This window comes from Vanacampus margaritifer, chromosome 17 (assembly GCF_051991255.1).
Source record: "Vanacampus margaritifer isolate UIUO_Vmar chromosome 17, RoL_Vmar_1.0, whole genome shotgun sequence".
Lineage (NCBI taxonomy): Eukaryota > Metazoa > Chordata > Actinopteri > Syngnathiformes > Syngnathidae > Vanacampus > Vanacampus margaritifer.
This window is the reverse complement of record NC_135448.1, coordinates 4,764,165-4,776,100: the sequence shown is the minus strand read 5'-3', so window position 1 is coordinate 4,776,100 and position 11,936 is coordinate 4,764,165. Positions and strand designations below refer to the sequence as shown.

Below are 11,936 nucleotides of genomic sequence, written 5' to 3'. Positions count from 1 at the left end.
TTACAAGTACATTTGTATTTGGAAATGCCTTTAAATTTATTTTTAAGTACGTTTAAACATATTTTCAAGTATGTTCGGACGTATTTGCAAATACGTTTATACATATTTCCAAATATATTTTACACGTATTTAAATATGTTCAAACATATTTGCATGTACGTTTGTATTTGAAAATGCCTTTAAATTTAAACATGTTTTCAAGTACGTTTGAATGTACTTGCAAATACGTTCAAATTTATTGAAATACGTTTAAACGTATTAGCAAATACATTTAAAGGAATTTGCCAGTCAAAAAAGATCATGTCACATTGGCAGTTTCACGCTTTCGTAAAATATCAATAAACAAAAAGCATGTGTAGCTTTGCCTAAAATAGTTTAGCGATTAGAAATGCTAACAGGTCAGCAAAATAATGTTGGCCCACTCAATTGCCATTAACTGTGCGAGATGTAAACTGTCATTTTTAAAATTAGCATTTGTTAACAAGAAAATATATTTATGTTGCATTGCTTAATTTGGATGGAAAAGCCTATTAGAGAGAGATAAAAAATGTAAACTTATTTTGGCAGGAAATATATATTTTTTAAAACAGAATTTTAACAATTTGTTATGCTAACGAGCCAGTAGTCACAAGTTGATGTTAATGTTGAATGGTCAGTCATGATCATACCATAACAGTTAATGAAAAATAGTGTCTTAAATTAATTTGTTTGTAGTAGTACACCAGCAATAGCTGGTACATGAGTTTGTGTGCTTTTTTTGTGTAAATGGACACAATGTTTAAGCTTCTGCTCTCATGACAACATATTACAACATATATATGGTGCTTCTTATTGTTTCATATTGTGCATCTTGTATCCTGTAAAGCACACAATCTTTGAGTAAAATATACATTTAATTGGCTGACAGCACACTCAGTATTCTCCAAAAAAGCTTTGGTAAAGTCAAAACACAAAAATTTATTGTTTTGGCAACATGAGATTGGCAGTGCACTCGCAATCTCTAACATTTGAACTTGACATATTAGTTCATTTTAATACTGTACGTCCACTGGACTGTCGCAATTTTTTTTGACAGGATTGACAGGAAGTCCACAGGGCAAAATTGATCCGATTGTCCTCTATTGGAGCCTAATGCTAACTGACCTGAACAAACGTTCCACCAGGAGACCAGACCAGTGGTTGACGGGAAATGGATGGCTTGCACGCCGCATTTTACACGAGCATCATCTCTTCTTTTTCTTTTTCTTCTGTTGTCGCAACATCTTCCGCCTCTTTGTGATCATGGCGTGCAGTTTCCCGAGGCCTTCCAGCAGGCCCTCGCCGATGATGGCGCAAGCCGGCTGCAGGTGCCAGGGTGTGGCCGCGCTAAGCTCCCCGAGGGCCAACATGTTCTCCATCTCGGTCATGCTCAGCGAGTTCCTCAAGTCCTGTTTATTGGCCACCACCAGCACGGGAACTCCTTGGTTCTCTACCAACCGGGTGATCTTGTGCAGTTCCGTTTTAGCCTCCTCGATGCGCTCGGCGTCCACAGAGTCCACCACAAACACGATGCCGTCGGCGCAGCGGGTGTATGAACGCCACAGAGGTCGCAGCTTCTCTTGACCTCCCACGTCCCAGAAGTGAAAGGACGCTGTCCGCTGGCTATCTCCAAGTGACACTTTCACCTTTTCTGTGTTGAAGCCCTTTGTTGGGACGGTGTTGACAAACTCATTGAATCGCAGCCGATAGAGCACTGTGGTCTTACCGGCACAATCCAAGCCAAGAATGACAATGTGTAGAGGCTGGAAAGACTGGAGGCAGGTGGATTCGGATAATCCATTCCCCATCTTGGTATTTGGAGCAGAAGGTCACTTAATATTCAGCAGGCTGCTTTCATTCTGCAGCAGCCGGGAGCCTGCGGGGGTCAAGATGGGATGTATAATGAGTCAAAGCATACAAACATCAAGTACTCCAATGATTTACAACAAGACTAAACACCCAACAGGTGTATCTGCCTTTTCTTTTAGACTACACATCCTCAAATAATCCTGGCAGAGAGATTAATGGGAAATAAAACAGCAGGGTGGATAGCAGCTCATTTGCACATGTAGTCCCACACCGTCAAAGGGGGATTTATACGCTAATTTTTATACAGAGGGTCAAAGTAAAAACAAAAGGCTTTAGATTTGTCCTGAAATCCTGCTTCTATAATCTTGCAGAGAAAATAAAGCGCTAACTTTCACATAACGTGTTGCTCAGCAACAGAAGACATCTATTCAAATGTGCAAATTGGTAGATGTCATACTAAACTGTCAGTTGATACTTGTTCTCAAACAATATATACGGTTTGATTTTGGTGCATATGCACCCTAAACGCACAAACACAAATAATTTCCACACCCAAGCTCATGGTTGATGGCGAACGGAGATGGCGTTCATTTTTTTTCTCTTTCTCCCATAAACTAAAAACATTTAAAGCGTGTGGAGGTTGATAGCAGATCCATAATCACAGCATGCACTCACAACAGGCTGTATTTTTTTATTGCTGAAATTTGTTTAAATAAATTTAACTTAGAAGAGTTTTAGGTGTAGATTGGCGTGTTTTTTCGCCTGTTTCCCCACAAGTTGGTAGTAAAAGTTGTTTATTAAAAACCCAATCAAAAGTCCCATTAGGGTACGTCACAACCAATAAACAATGCTGCATGTTTACTGCGATAGACAGAGAACAATCACAAATGCAGCCTACTAAACTAACGTTCTTTTAACGGTTGGTACAATGAAACGTTTATAAAATTATGTAATTGGAGAAAAACTTACACTGACAGGGATTGTTAGTCCATTATTAATTGGTCGCTGGTGCTCAGGAGTTATAAATGTAATTCGCTCTCCGCGTATCTACGTTCTGATATCTCAAGAGGAAACCAGAGCCTCCCGAGTCCCCACCTTCCCCGGAAACGTCAAACATACTGAATAAACATGGTTATTTTCGGTAAGGATTTTCAAAGTAAACTGCCTATAAAGCCATAGCTGGTGTCACGTAAATGAAGAAACACAATCGATGCTACTTTTAAGCTGCCATTTAAGCATATTTTAAATCAGATTTTACTAACTAGGTCTTATTTTCTATTTTCAAACGTCAATTAAAAAAATAAAGTTTTATTCTGAATGACTATTATCCGTTAAAGACAACTTCTCGTTTTATCATGGTAACGACAGTTCCAAATATCCGATTCAGCTATAGACACGCACAAACCTTGAAAAACGCAATACTGTACTACTGCATTTGAATGCCACCACCTGAACAGAAACGTTCTAAAATACGCGACTGAAATAATTCAAGCTATGTGCCTAAAAGGCGAATTTAATTTGTCTCTCTGCTAGATGCTTTAATTCTCTAAACTTGGCTCCCTATAATAATAATAATAATAATAATGAACCCATACCTATTGTGGGAAAAACAAATACAAAGAGTTTACAGAAACGTTAACCGCAATTTTCACATATTGGTGCTGCCCTCGTGTGGACGTTACAAGGAAGTGTTAGAATGTCTGCTAGACTCCAATCAAAACAATTTGTAGCTTCATGAGGCAGCTGCTGGAACGAAAAACACGTTAAGCAGCACTAACAAAAGTAATACTTGTATTTTACTCTCAAATGTGTCCGATCTAAGGGCTGGAAGTGGACGAAAATCAAATTTCAGATGTTGCCACAATGCCTTTACTGTTACATTATCCAAATAAAGTGTCATGATTTACAACATATTCTCTAAAGATGATAATTTCGCTTTTGGATAGTCTAGTGTAGTAAAATGTATTTTGCCAACGTTGTGTACGGTATAGAAAGGGTTAACGTGCATATAATTACACATGGAATCAAGTAAGATATCCTCCTTGTTCTAATCTGTATTTGATTTTGTGGGTCTGTTTGTACTGCCAGAAACATGAATACTAGGCAGTTAAATCAACAGTTGACCTACTTTCCGGACTTTGGATTTTTCTGAAAATATCAAAAAATAGTAACATATGAAAAGGCTTAGTTCATAGTGAAGGAGTTGGAAAATCTTTTTTTATTTTTATATAAATTGGCTCATCAAATGCTGATGAATGGTGACTGTTAATGGGGCAAAAAACTCACTCTGATCATGTGCCCATGTAGCCAACCACTGGCCTGAAGTAGGGGGTCCGAAACGTTCATTATGTCCCGCAGGCCGCAGCCATATTTGGAGCGCTCTGTACCCCCACCAAAGACCACGACTAAATAGTTTCCAAATATGATGCTACAGTAAATCAGATTAGATAAGATACAAACCCTCAAAATGTCCACAAAAAAAAGTACTGCATCATGAAAAACCCACTTTTAAAGGGCTTATACCTATTAAAATTATTTTTTTTAAGTACACTAATGTTATTTTTAAATACAGATTCTAATAGACTAAATGGTCAGAAAATATAGATATAGCAATTTACCTATCTTATAACAAAAGGTATGGACCTCCAAATATGGCCCATAATTTAATGGGCGTGGCACCCAAACTTTGAGGGACCATAACTCAAAAACTGTTTGACCTAGGAGGCTCAAACTTCCTATTCTCTCTTTTGATATAATAAGATACTAATGGAATAAAAAACAGGCAAATTGAAGAGGTGTCACTGAATGAAGCGGCGTGTTTAAAGTAGCTTGCTCTCTTTGTTGATGCAATGTTTATTGCTCAATAAACCTTCGCTTTTTGTTCCTGTTTCCTGAAACGTGTTGTTTTTGGAGATGCTGTAGCATCCTCGGTTGAAATAAAAGTGGTCTCTCCAACTGATGGTTCACAATTTTTACTAAACCTTCCTTGTGTAAACTGAACACACCATAAGAGCTACAATACAAATAAACAGAAAATGCCATTAATAACTCAAACGGTAAGTTTTGTGTAGCCTTTTAACGTATTTAAGCTATAAAATATAAATGAATTGCCTTAAATGATTATGGTTTATAACCTTGACAGACAATATCTTCTTGGAGTACAATTGACATTGCATATAACCATTTTAACCTTGCTCTTTGCACTTAAACAAAAATAAACCACACAGAAATGCAGATTCATAGTAAACAATACATAATCTTGAGCAATAGCGTTGCTAAATATTTACCAAGGTGCGTTAGCACACGCAAGTGGGTGAAAATGGAATCGTTTTACTTTGCATTAAATCACACAAACACCGTGAATTATAGCAACATTAGTTAAACAATGAAACATTACTCTAATCCGAACCACGTTCCCTTCTCAACCAGGTACTAAAGAATCGTTCAGTCATTTACTTGTAAACTTTAGTTTCCTGTTTTTCTGTGGCGTAGACTTGGAAAATGGCGCTGCTACTGGCGGGCGGTACATCGTCAGTTCCTACCTGGTTTTGAGACCTTTTCCTGTATCTTTCAAAATAAAAGCATTTTATATTATAATAGCGCAATAAAACAAAACAATTCTGAAATACCAAGTTGAAATACCAAAAGTAATAGCAGGGTCATTTACAGATGCGATGATTCTGCCTAACGTCAGCAATAATTAAATCTTTAAATCAGTTTATTCAAACTTAAATTCTACACACACAACAATTTGGAACACAGTTAAATCACATACAACACGATCACAAATCAAATAAACATTTTCAAAATAAAAATAAAAAGCAACTGCCTAATGCATTCATTTAGCAACATACTGTGTATGTTAGGATAAAAAGTGTTCTTTAAATCAATTTGTACAATCCTCGAGTCAAATGCTTTAAAACGACAACTTTGAGGAGAAAATCTCAAGCTGCTTTATTGTTGTTGGTGTTCTTTTTAGTATGGAAAGTATATTCGTGAAAATGTATGGGAAAAACACAATGTGAAATTATTTTAAAATGAGCTGGTGATAATCAGTGATTACATTGGTTTAATTTTCCGACACTCAACAAAAACAATCTTTACAATAAGAAAAAAGTTAGAATACCATCTACAGTGCGCTGAAATACTGTATAAAGAAAACATTTTCAATTATATTTATCCACAAAACGTTAACATCGCCCTTCTGGCACTCTCCCCCATTGCAATCAGTTGTGTTAAGTAATCCCACTGCAAAAAGTCATAACTGACATAACTGAGAAGTATTTTAAATACCAAAATGATAATACGTAGTGTATAGTAGTGTGCACAAAGCAGAACTTCCAGTGATAATGTGCAGTTAAATAAACATTGTTTGCTTATTATTTTCATCATGTTGCAACTTTGCTAACCAATAGAATGTGCTTGAAGAATTAGCTTGAGAGAACATAATGCTGAGAGTGCAACTTAGAAATACTTAAAGTGCATTAATGCCAATAGATGAATTTGCAATGTAACAATCATCTATATATTGTCCATTACACGCTACCAGCAGGCAAACTATAAATCATAAATAATGGCTAAATGAATGAAAAATGAATGAATGAATCATACGCTTAAATGTGTCTACATGTACTGCCGGATTTTTTTTTTTTAAATCATTATTATTATTACTTTATTTTTTACGTATTTACTGTTGATTCAATTATAGCGCAACATGAATACCTTTTGAAACAGGGAACAAAAAGCAAAAATGTAGAACACAACTGTTTTTTTACCCCCAGGAAAACAATAATAATAATAATGTCATTAGTGCCATGTCATTAGTCAACACGTTATTGTACTTATAAAAAGGGTTTTGAGTGTAAAAAAAAATATGCAGGAAAATTGCCATTAAAATGGCTAGTCACTCATCTTTCCCCCAACTCCCCAAAATAAAAAGAATAATCATTCAAAATAGAGGGGTGGGGGTATTAAACACAGGTTTAGGGGGGAAAACAGCTCACAAAACATTTGAGGCCGATTCAGTCACAAAAGTTAAACTGCAGTATCAACTTTCCACCAGTAGAGGATGATAATACATTTCGAAACGTTCATTAGGAGATTGAATCAATTTCAGTAGATGCAGACGTCTGAGTGGAAGATGGACAAAAATCCACACAAAGGGCCTGAACCAAGACTTAAACCCAGAACCTCTCAACTGTGAGGCAGACATGCTAACCCCTTGCTTCCATATTCATTATTTTACTTTCTACAAACCTTATGGAAGAGGATTAGGGCCAGTGAAGTGGGAAAAAAGGTTGGTAGGATTTTTACTTTATTCTCATAATTCTGACTTTAAAGTCAGAATTCTCACTTTATTCTCAAAATTCTGACTTTAAAGTGAAAATTCTGACTTTATCACAGAACTCGGATTTCAATCTCAGAATTCTGACTTTTAAAGTTAGAATTTAAACTTTATTCTCAGAATTCTGACTTTAAAGTGAGCAATTCTGACTTTATCACATAATTCTGACTTTAAAGTGAGAATTCTGACTATACTGTATTCTCAAAATTCTGGCATTAAAGTGAGAATTCTGACTTTACCACAGAATTAGGATCTTAATCTCAGAATTCTGACTTTTAAGTGAGAATTTCAACTTTATTCTCAGAATTCAGATTTTTAAGTGAGAATTTTAACTTTAGTCTCAGAATTCTTACTTTAAAGTGAGCAATTCTGACTTCATCACATAATTCAGATTTTAAAGTGACAATTCTGACTTTGATCTCAGAATTCTGACTTTCTGACTTCCCCTTACAAGTCATAACTCTACATGACAAAGTAAGAATTCTCACTTTAAAGTCAGAATTCTGAGAATAAAGTTGAAATCCTGCCCCCCCCACACACACTTCATTGGTCCTAATCCTCTTTTATACCATACGTTTTTTGTAAGTACGACAGTGGTAGTCAGATGTTCACGAAAGACATTACAAATTTACAAAAATAGCTTTCCAGTGTTGATTCAGTCTGGATTTTCTTTTGTGGAAATCATATAAAAACTACGTGATCCTTTATCTGAGGTGTGACAAAAAAGAACCATGCGAGACTCAAAATACTTCAAGTGTTAGTGTCAGGTGGTTTGTTACTCGGGATGTGGGATGCTAAACGGTTTAGTCATCCCGCTGTTGGAAGGGGTGTTCCCTCCACAATCGACATACTGGTACATTTCCTGTGACACTTGCTCAGCATGGCTGAAGTATGTGGTGGTGACCGTCACTCTGTAGAGCGGGGGTGGAAATGAGGGCACAGTCACACCTATTCTAATGTTGAAATCTACAGAGTTGATATCCAAGACAACTTACTGCATCATGAAGACAATGTTGTGCACCTTGATGGATTGCAGAGTACAGTAGTCACTGTGAATGTTAACAAAATAGTCAAGTAAGTGACTACTGCAATTGATCTTATATAATATTTGCTCAGGAACTACATGTCGGGCGCATGAGCATTTCCTTATTTATTTATATTTATTATACTTTTATTATAAATGAATCAACAGTTGCTGTAGTAAACTGGTACAGTCTTGGGAATGTACAAAAAGCAAAACCACAATAAAAAGTTAATCTTTGGCATTAGTAAAGTGAATTTAGAATATGTTCTACTAGTAAGGTACTGTTTAAGTTTCCATTTAACTTTTTAAGACATATTGATAACCTTAGGAGCTCCCTGAACATTTTGTTAGAAATTTAAAGGCGTGTCTTTAGTTTTGTCGTTTGTGTTTTTAAACAACCAATTCAAAACTGACTCCTCCCATGGCTCAACCCCCACTCTTCTCATCAACATTGCGCCTGCCTTCAGCGACACGCCCCCCGCTCTGTGATTGGCTGGAGGGGTAAACATAGACTTTTCGCCCCCACAAATGTCCCTCTCAAGGCAAAACACAACAAAGTGGCAAAATACAGGTTGGGGTGTTGGTTGGATGATGTCAAAATCACCACCATACATTAACAGAAGCCCAGAGGTGTCGATTGAGAAGGATTACATGTGTATACATCCAGTGTTTAAGAAGTGTTTATTCCTGAGTGAAAACTAAAGACCTCACCTTTAAAAGGATTTCGTCTAAAATGAAAAAAACCCAAATACTTCTACATTTCGAAAAGTCTGAAAAATTGTTCAACAAACATGCTTTAAGCCGTTACAACAAAATCAAGATTGGAATTTGTATTAAAAAAATAAATTAAAAAAACAGCAACACCTTATTATTATAATATCCATATCATTGTGGATCCTGTGATGACCACAAAGGGGAAGAACAAACCATACATTCCATTTTCTGTTTAAGTGCAATACTTATTCATCAATGAACAATTAATCAAATGATTCAAAAGCACCCTATAACTAAGACATTTCTACCTGTGTGTGGTTTGGCTAGACACATACAGTACACACATAAAATAAAAACATTTGTAAAAAAAAAAAAAAAAAAAAACGGTTTTAGTTTTGTTTTCTAGCAGATGGGGCGCCATAAAAATACTGTAAAGGCATACATTTCTAGCAGTAAAAAGTTAATATTTGGTCCAGAATTAATTTGATAACTATTATTTTTCATGCACAATTAATACCTTTAAAAACAAATTTTTCCATCACCTGTGCTAAGAAATAAGAAAGTAGGTAACGACCAATCATGGCTCACCTGTTTTCTGGGTTTGGTCAGCAAACTGAGCCATGATTGGTTGTTACATACTTCCTCAGCACAGGTGATGTCTTCTTCAGTTGACAGCAAATTGAACATTTTTTTTTTAAAGATATTAATTGTTCATGAAAAATAATGAGGTTATCACATTAGGCAAACTATTATCTTCCTACTGTTGAAAATGGCTCAAATAGTCAAGTATCTCTGTGAAACAACAGAAAATTACTTTCACGTTAAAAAAACAAACAGTAATTTTCCGGAAGCTAGGGCGCCAGAAAAATACTGTGAAAAAGCAGAAAATTATTTTAGTATTATTATTTTATTATTCAAAAATTTCCATATTTGAGGTACAGTTTTTAACTGTAATTTTAACTAGATTGTATGTAATATAACAGTACGATATAACAGGGGGAAAAATATGCAAAGCAAACAATTGGATTTACGGATGCTGCTTTTGCTGAAGCATCAGCACTACCATGGATATATTTTAATGAGATCTAAAATTATAAACACTGGTGACAGCATAGATCAGTGGTAGAGTGGCCATTTGGTATCCCTGGGGTTGTGGGTTCGATCCCCTTGGTGAACATGTTGAGGTATTCTTGAGCAAAATACTGAACTCCTAATGCTGTGTCATCAGAGGGTGAATGACTAGTCAAAATAAATAAATAGGTGAATGACTAGTCAAAAAGTAAAGCGGTTTGAAAGCCTCGTGAGGAAAAATGCTATATAAATGAATTACCCTAACAGTAAACTGTTGCATTTTTAAACTCAATATTGGCCATATTTTGAAAGATTAATCACATTATTGTCTGTAACTTCACAGTATTTTTGTGGCGCTTCAGCTGCCGGAAAATTATCGGTTTCTTTGCGATTTTATTTTAATTTTTTTACAGTGTACATAATTACACACACCACACCTCTTCCTTCCTTACCGTGATGTTCAGATAGACACTGTGCTTCTCCTTGTCGTAGCTAACGTAAACTGACTTCACCCCGACGTAGGTCACATCGATGGATCGGGGGAAGGGGAAAAAGACAGCCAGACTGGATAACAGCAGGCACACAACAACTGATGCTGTTACATACAACTTCCTGTGGACAACACAAAACAACTTCATGAGTCTCCTAGTAAGGCATTATGATGCTAACATATAATTTACCAGGATGCATTGCATATACAGGGTTTCTGCAGAAATCAGCAAGTCTAATTTAATGCACCCTAAAACTAATTTAATGACCACGTCGTACTGTATACACATGCACACATATACATATTAGGGGTGTCAAAATTAATAAGAAAAATTAACGCGCTTACTTGGAAAGCCAGTACTGGGGGAATTCCAGTCGCAACGCAGCAAAATTATCAGTAATAAATTTAATAATAATGCATATATTTGTGGAGACATCCTAATACATACACACACACATACAGTATATGCATATACTGTTTATATATTAGGACTGTCAGTTGATTACAATTTTCAATCACAATTAATCAAATTCTAGAGTTAACTTGCGATTAATTGTACATTATTGCTGTTTTAAAGGAACAATATATATTTTTAATATGTATTGTTAATTTATTTGTGTTTATATATATACATATATATCTCAACAACAAATTTCAACAACACATTTTCCTGCGATGCACAACGCATTATGCCCCAAACTGGCTGCTATCATATCATGGGTGAAGTTTTTTGCCTCTACAACACGAGGATCAATCACACAGAAGAAAATAATGGACTTTGACTCATGCAATTTGCAAGAGCATAAACAGGTATAGGGGCCACTGACTTCTTAAGGTTTGTGTTTTCTTTGTATTGTATTAATTAATCTTTAAGCAGTTATGTGACAATTAGATCCGGCAGGGTATAAACACTACCTGGCCACCCCAATAAAAATGTTGTTATTCTGAAGCACCAATCACAAATATATTGTTCAGTAAATATTACACATATCGTCAAAAATATCGTCACCACAAGTTTCCTTGAACTATTGTGATATAATTTTTTAGCTATATTGTCCACCCTTAACTCATTCACTGCCAGCCATTTTCACTGAAACAACCCCCTTCGCTCCCGGCTGTTTTACTGGATTTCGATTGATATTGCAAGGCCCACAGAATATTGTGTTCTATTGCTATAAAAACATAGAACCTACCAAAAGAAAGATTAGAGTCTCTTTTTTCATCAGGGAAAAAAAGTATATTTGTATCTGCAGCAATTAGCATTAAAATATAGCTAAGTTTTATCATTATTCACAAATCTGTTTAAAACTGTGGGTAAATGAGCTTTTTGCAACATGGTTCTGGTTGATCTCATTTTTTGCAATAACTACCATTGCTTCAACAATTCTCTTCAGTTCAGAGGCTGCATCAAAGCCTTCTGTATGCTCTTGCATAAACCCCCCCATTAAAAAACGTATAAATATGTC

General features: G+C 35.8%; 2 protein-coding genes across 4 annotated transcripts; both read right to left on the bottom strand.

Moving 5' to 3' along the window:
- Nucleotides 1-942: 942 nt before the first annotated feature.
- arl4ab (ADP-ribosylation factor-like 4ab) lies at nt 943-5,380 on the bottom strand. Of its 3 annotated transcripts, none has more exons than XM_077549412.1 (2): nt 5,284-5,380; nt 943-1,894 (listed from the first exon to the last, which is right to left on the bottom strand). In XM_077549412.1, exon 2 carries the CDS (start codon nt 1,824-1,826, stop codon nt 1,224-1,226), a length of 603 nt encoding a protein of 200 aa, XP_077405538.1. In that variant the 5' UTR covers nt 1,827-1,894; nt 5,284-5,380; the 3' UTR covers nt 943-1,223. The 3 variants fall into 3 exon arrangements, with proteins under 3 accessions (XP_077405538.1, XP_077405537.1, XP_077405539.1); XM_077549411.1 differs by lacking the exon at nt 5,284-5,380 and adding an exon at nt 2,797-2,963; XM_077549413.1 differs by lacking the exon at nt 5,284-5,380 and adding an exon at nt 2,803-2,938.
- Nucleotides 5,381-7,946: 2,566 nt separating this feature from the next.
- LOC144037527 (transmembrane protein 106B-like) lies at nt 7,947-10,759 on the bottom strand. The gene is made up of 4 exons (XM_077549064.1): nt 10,749-10,759; nt 10,413-10,592; nt 8,167-8,220; nt 7,947-8,082 (listed from the first exon to the last, which is right to left on the bottom strand). Exons 1-4 carry the CDS (start codon nt 10,757-10,759, stop codon nt 7,947-7,949), a joined length of 381 nt encoding a protein of 126 aa, XP_077405190.1.
- Nucleotides 10,760-11,936: the final 1,177 nt, after the last annotated feature.

Excerpts from the sequence above, each read along its gene's own strand:
- arl4ab (XM_077549412.1), bottom strand. The coding sequence starts at position 1,826 with ATGGGGAATGGATTATCCGAATCCACCTGCCTCCAGTCTTTCCAGCCT.
- LOC144037527 (XM_077549064.1), bottom strand. Across the intron at positions 8,221-10,412 it reads GTAAGGAAGGAAGAGGTGTG|TGACTACTGTACTCTGCAAT; the intron begins GTGTGTGTAATT and ends TAACATTCACAG. Across the intron at positions 8,083-8,166 it reads AACATTGTCTTCATGATGCA|AGTGACGGTCACCACCACAT; the intron begins GTAAGTTGTCTT and ends CCCGCTCTACAG.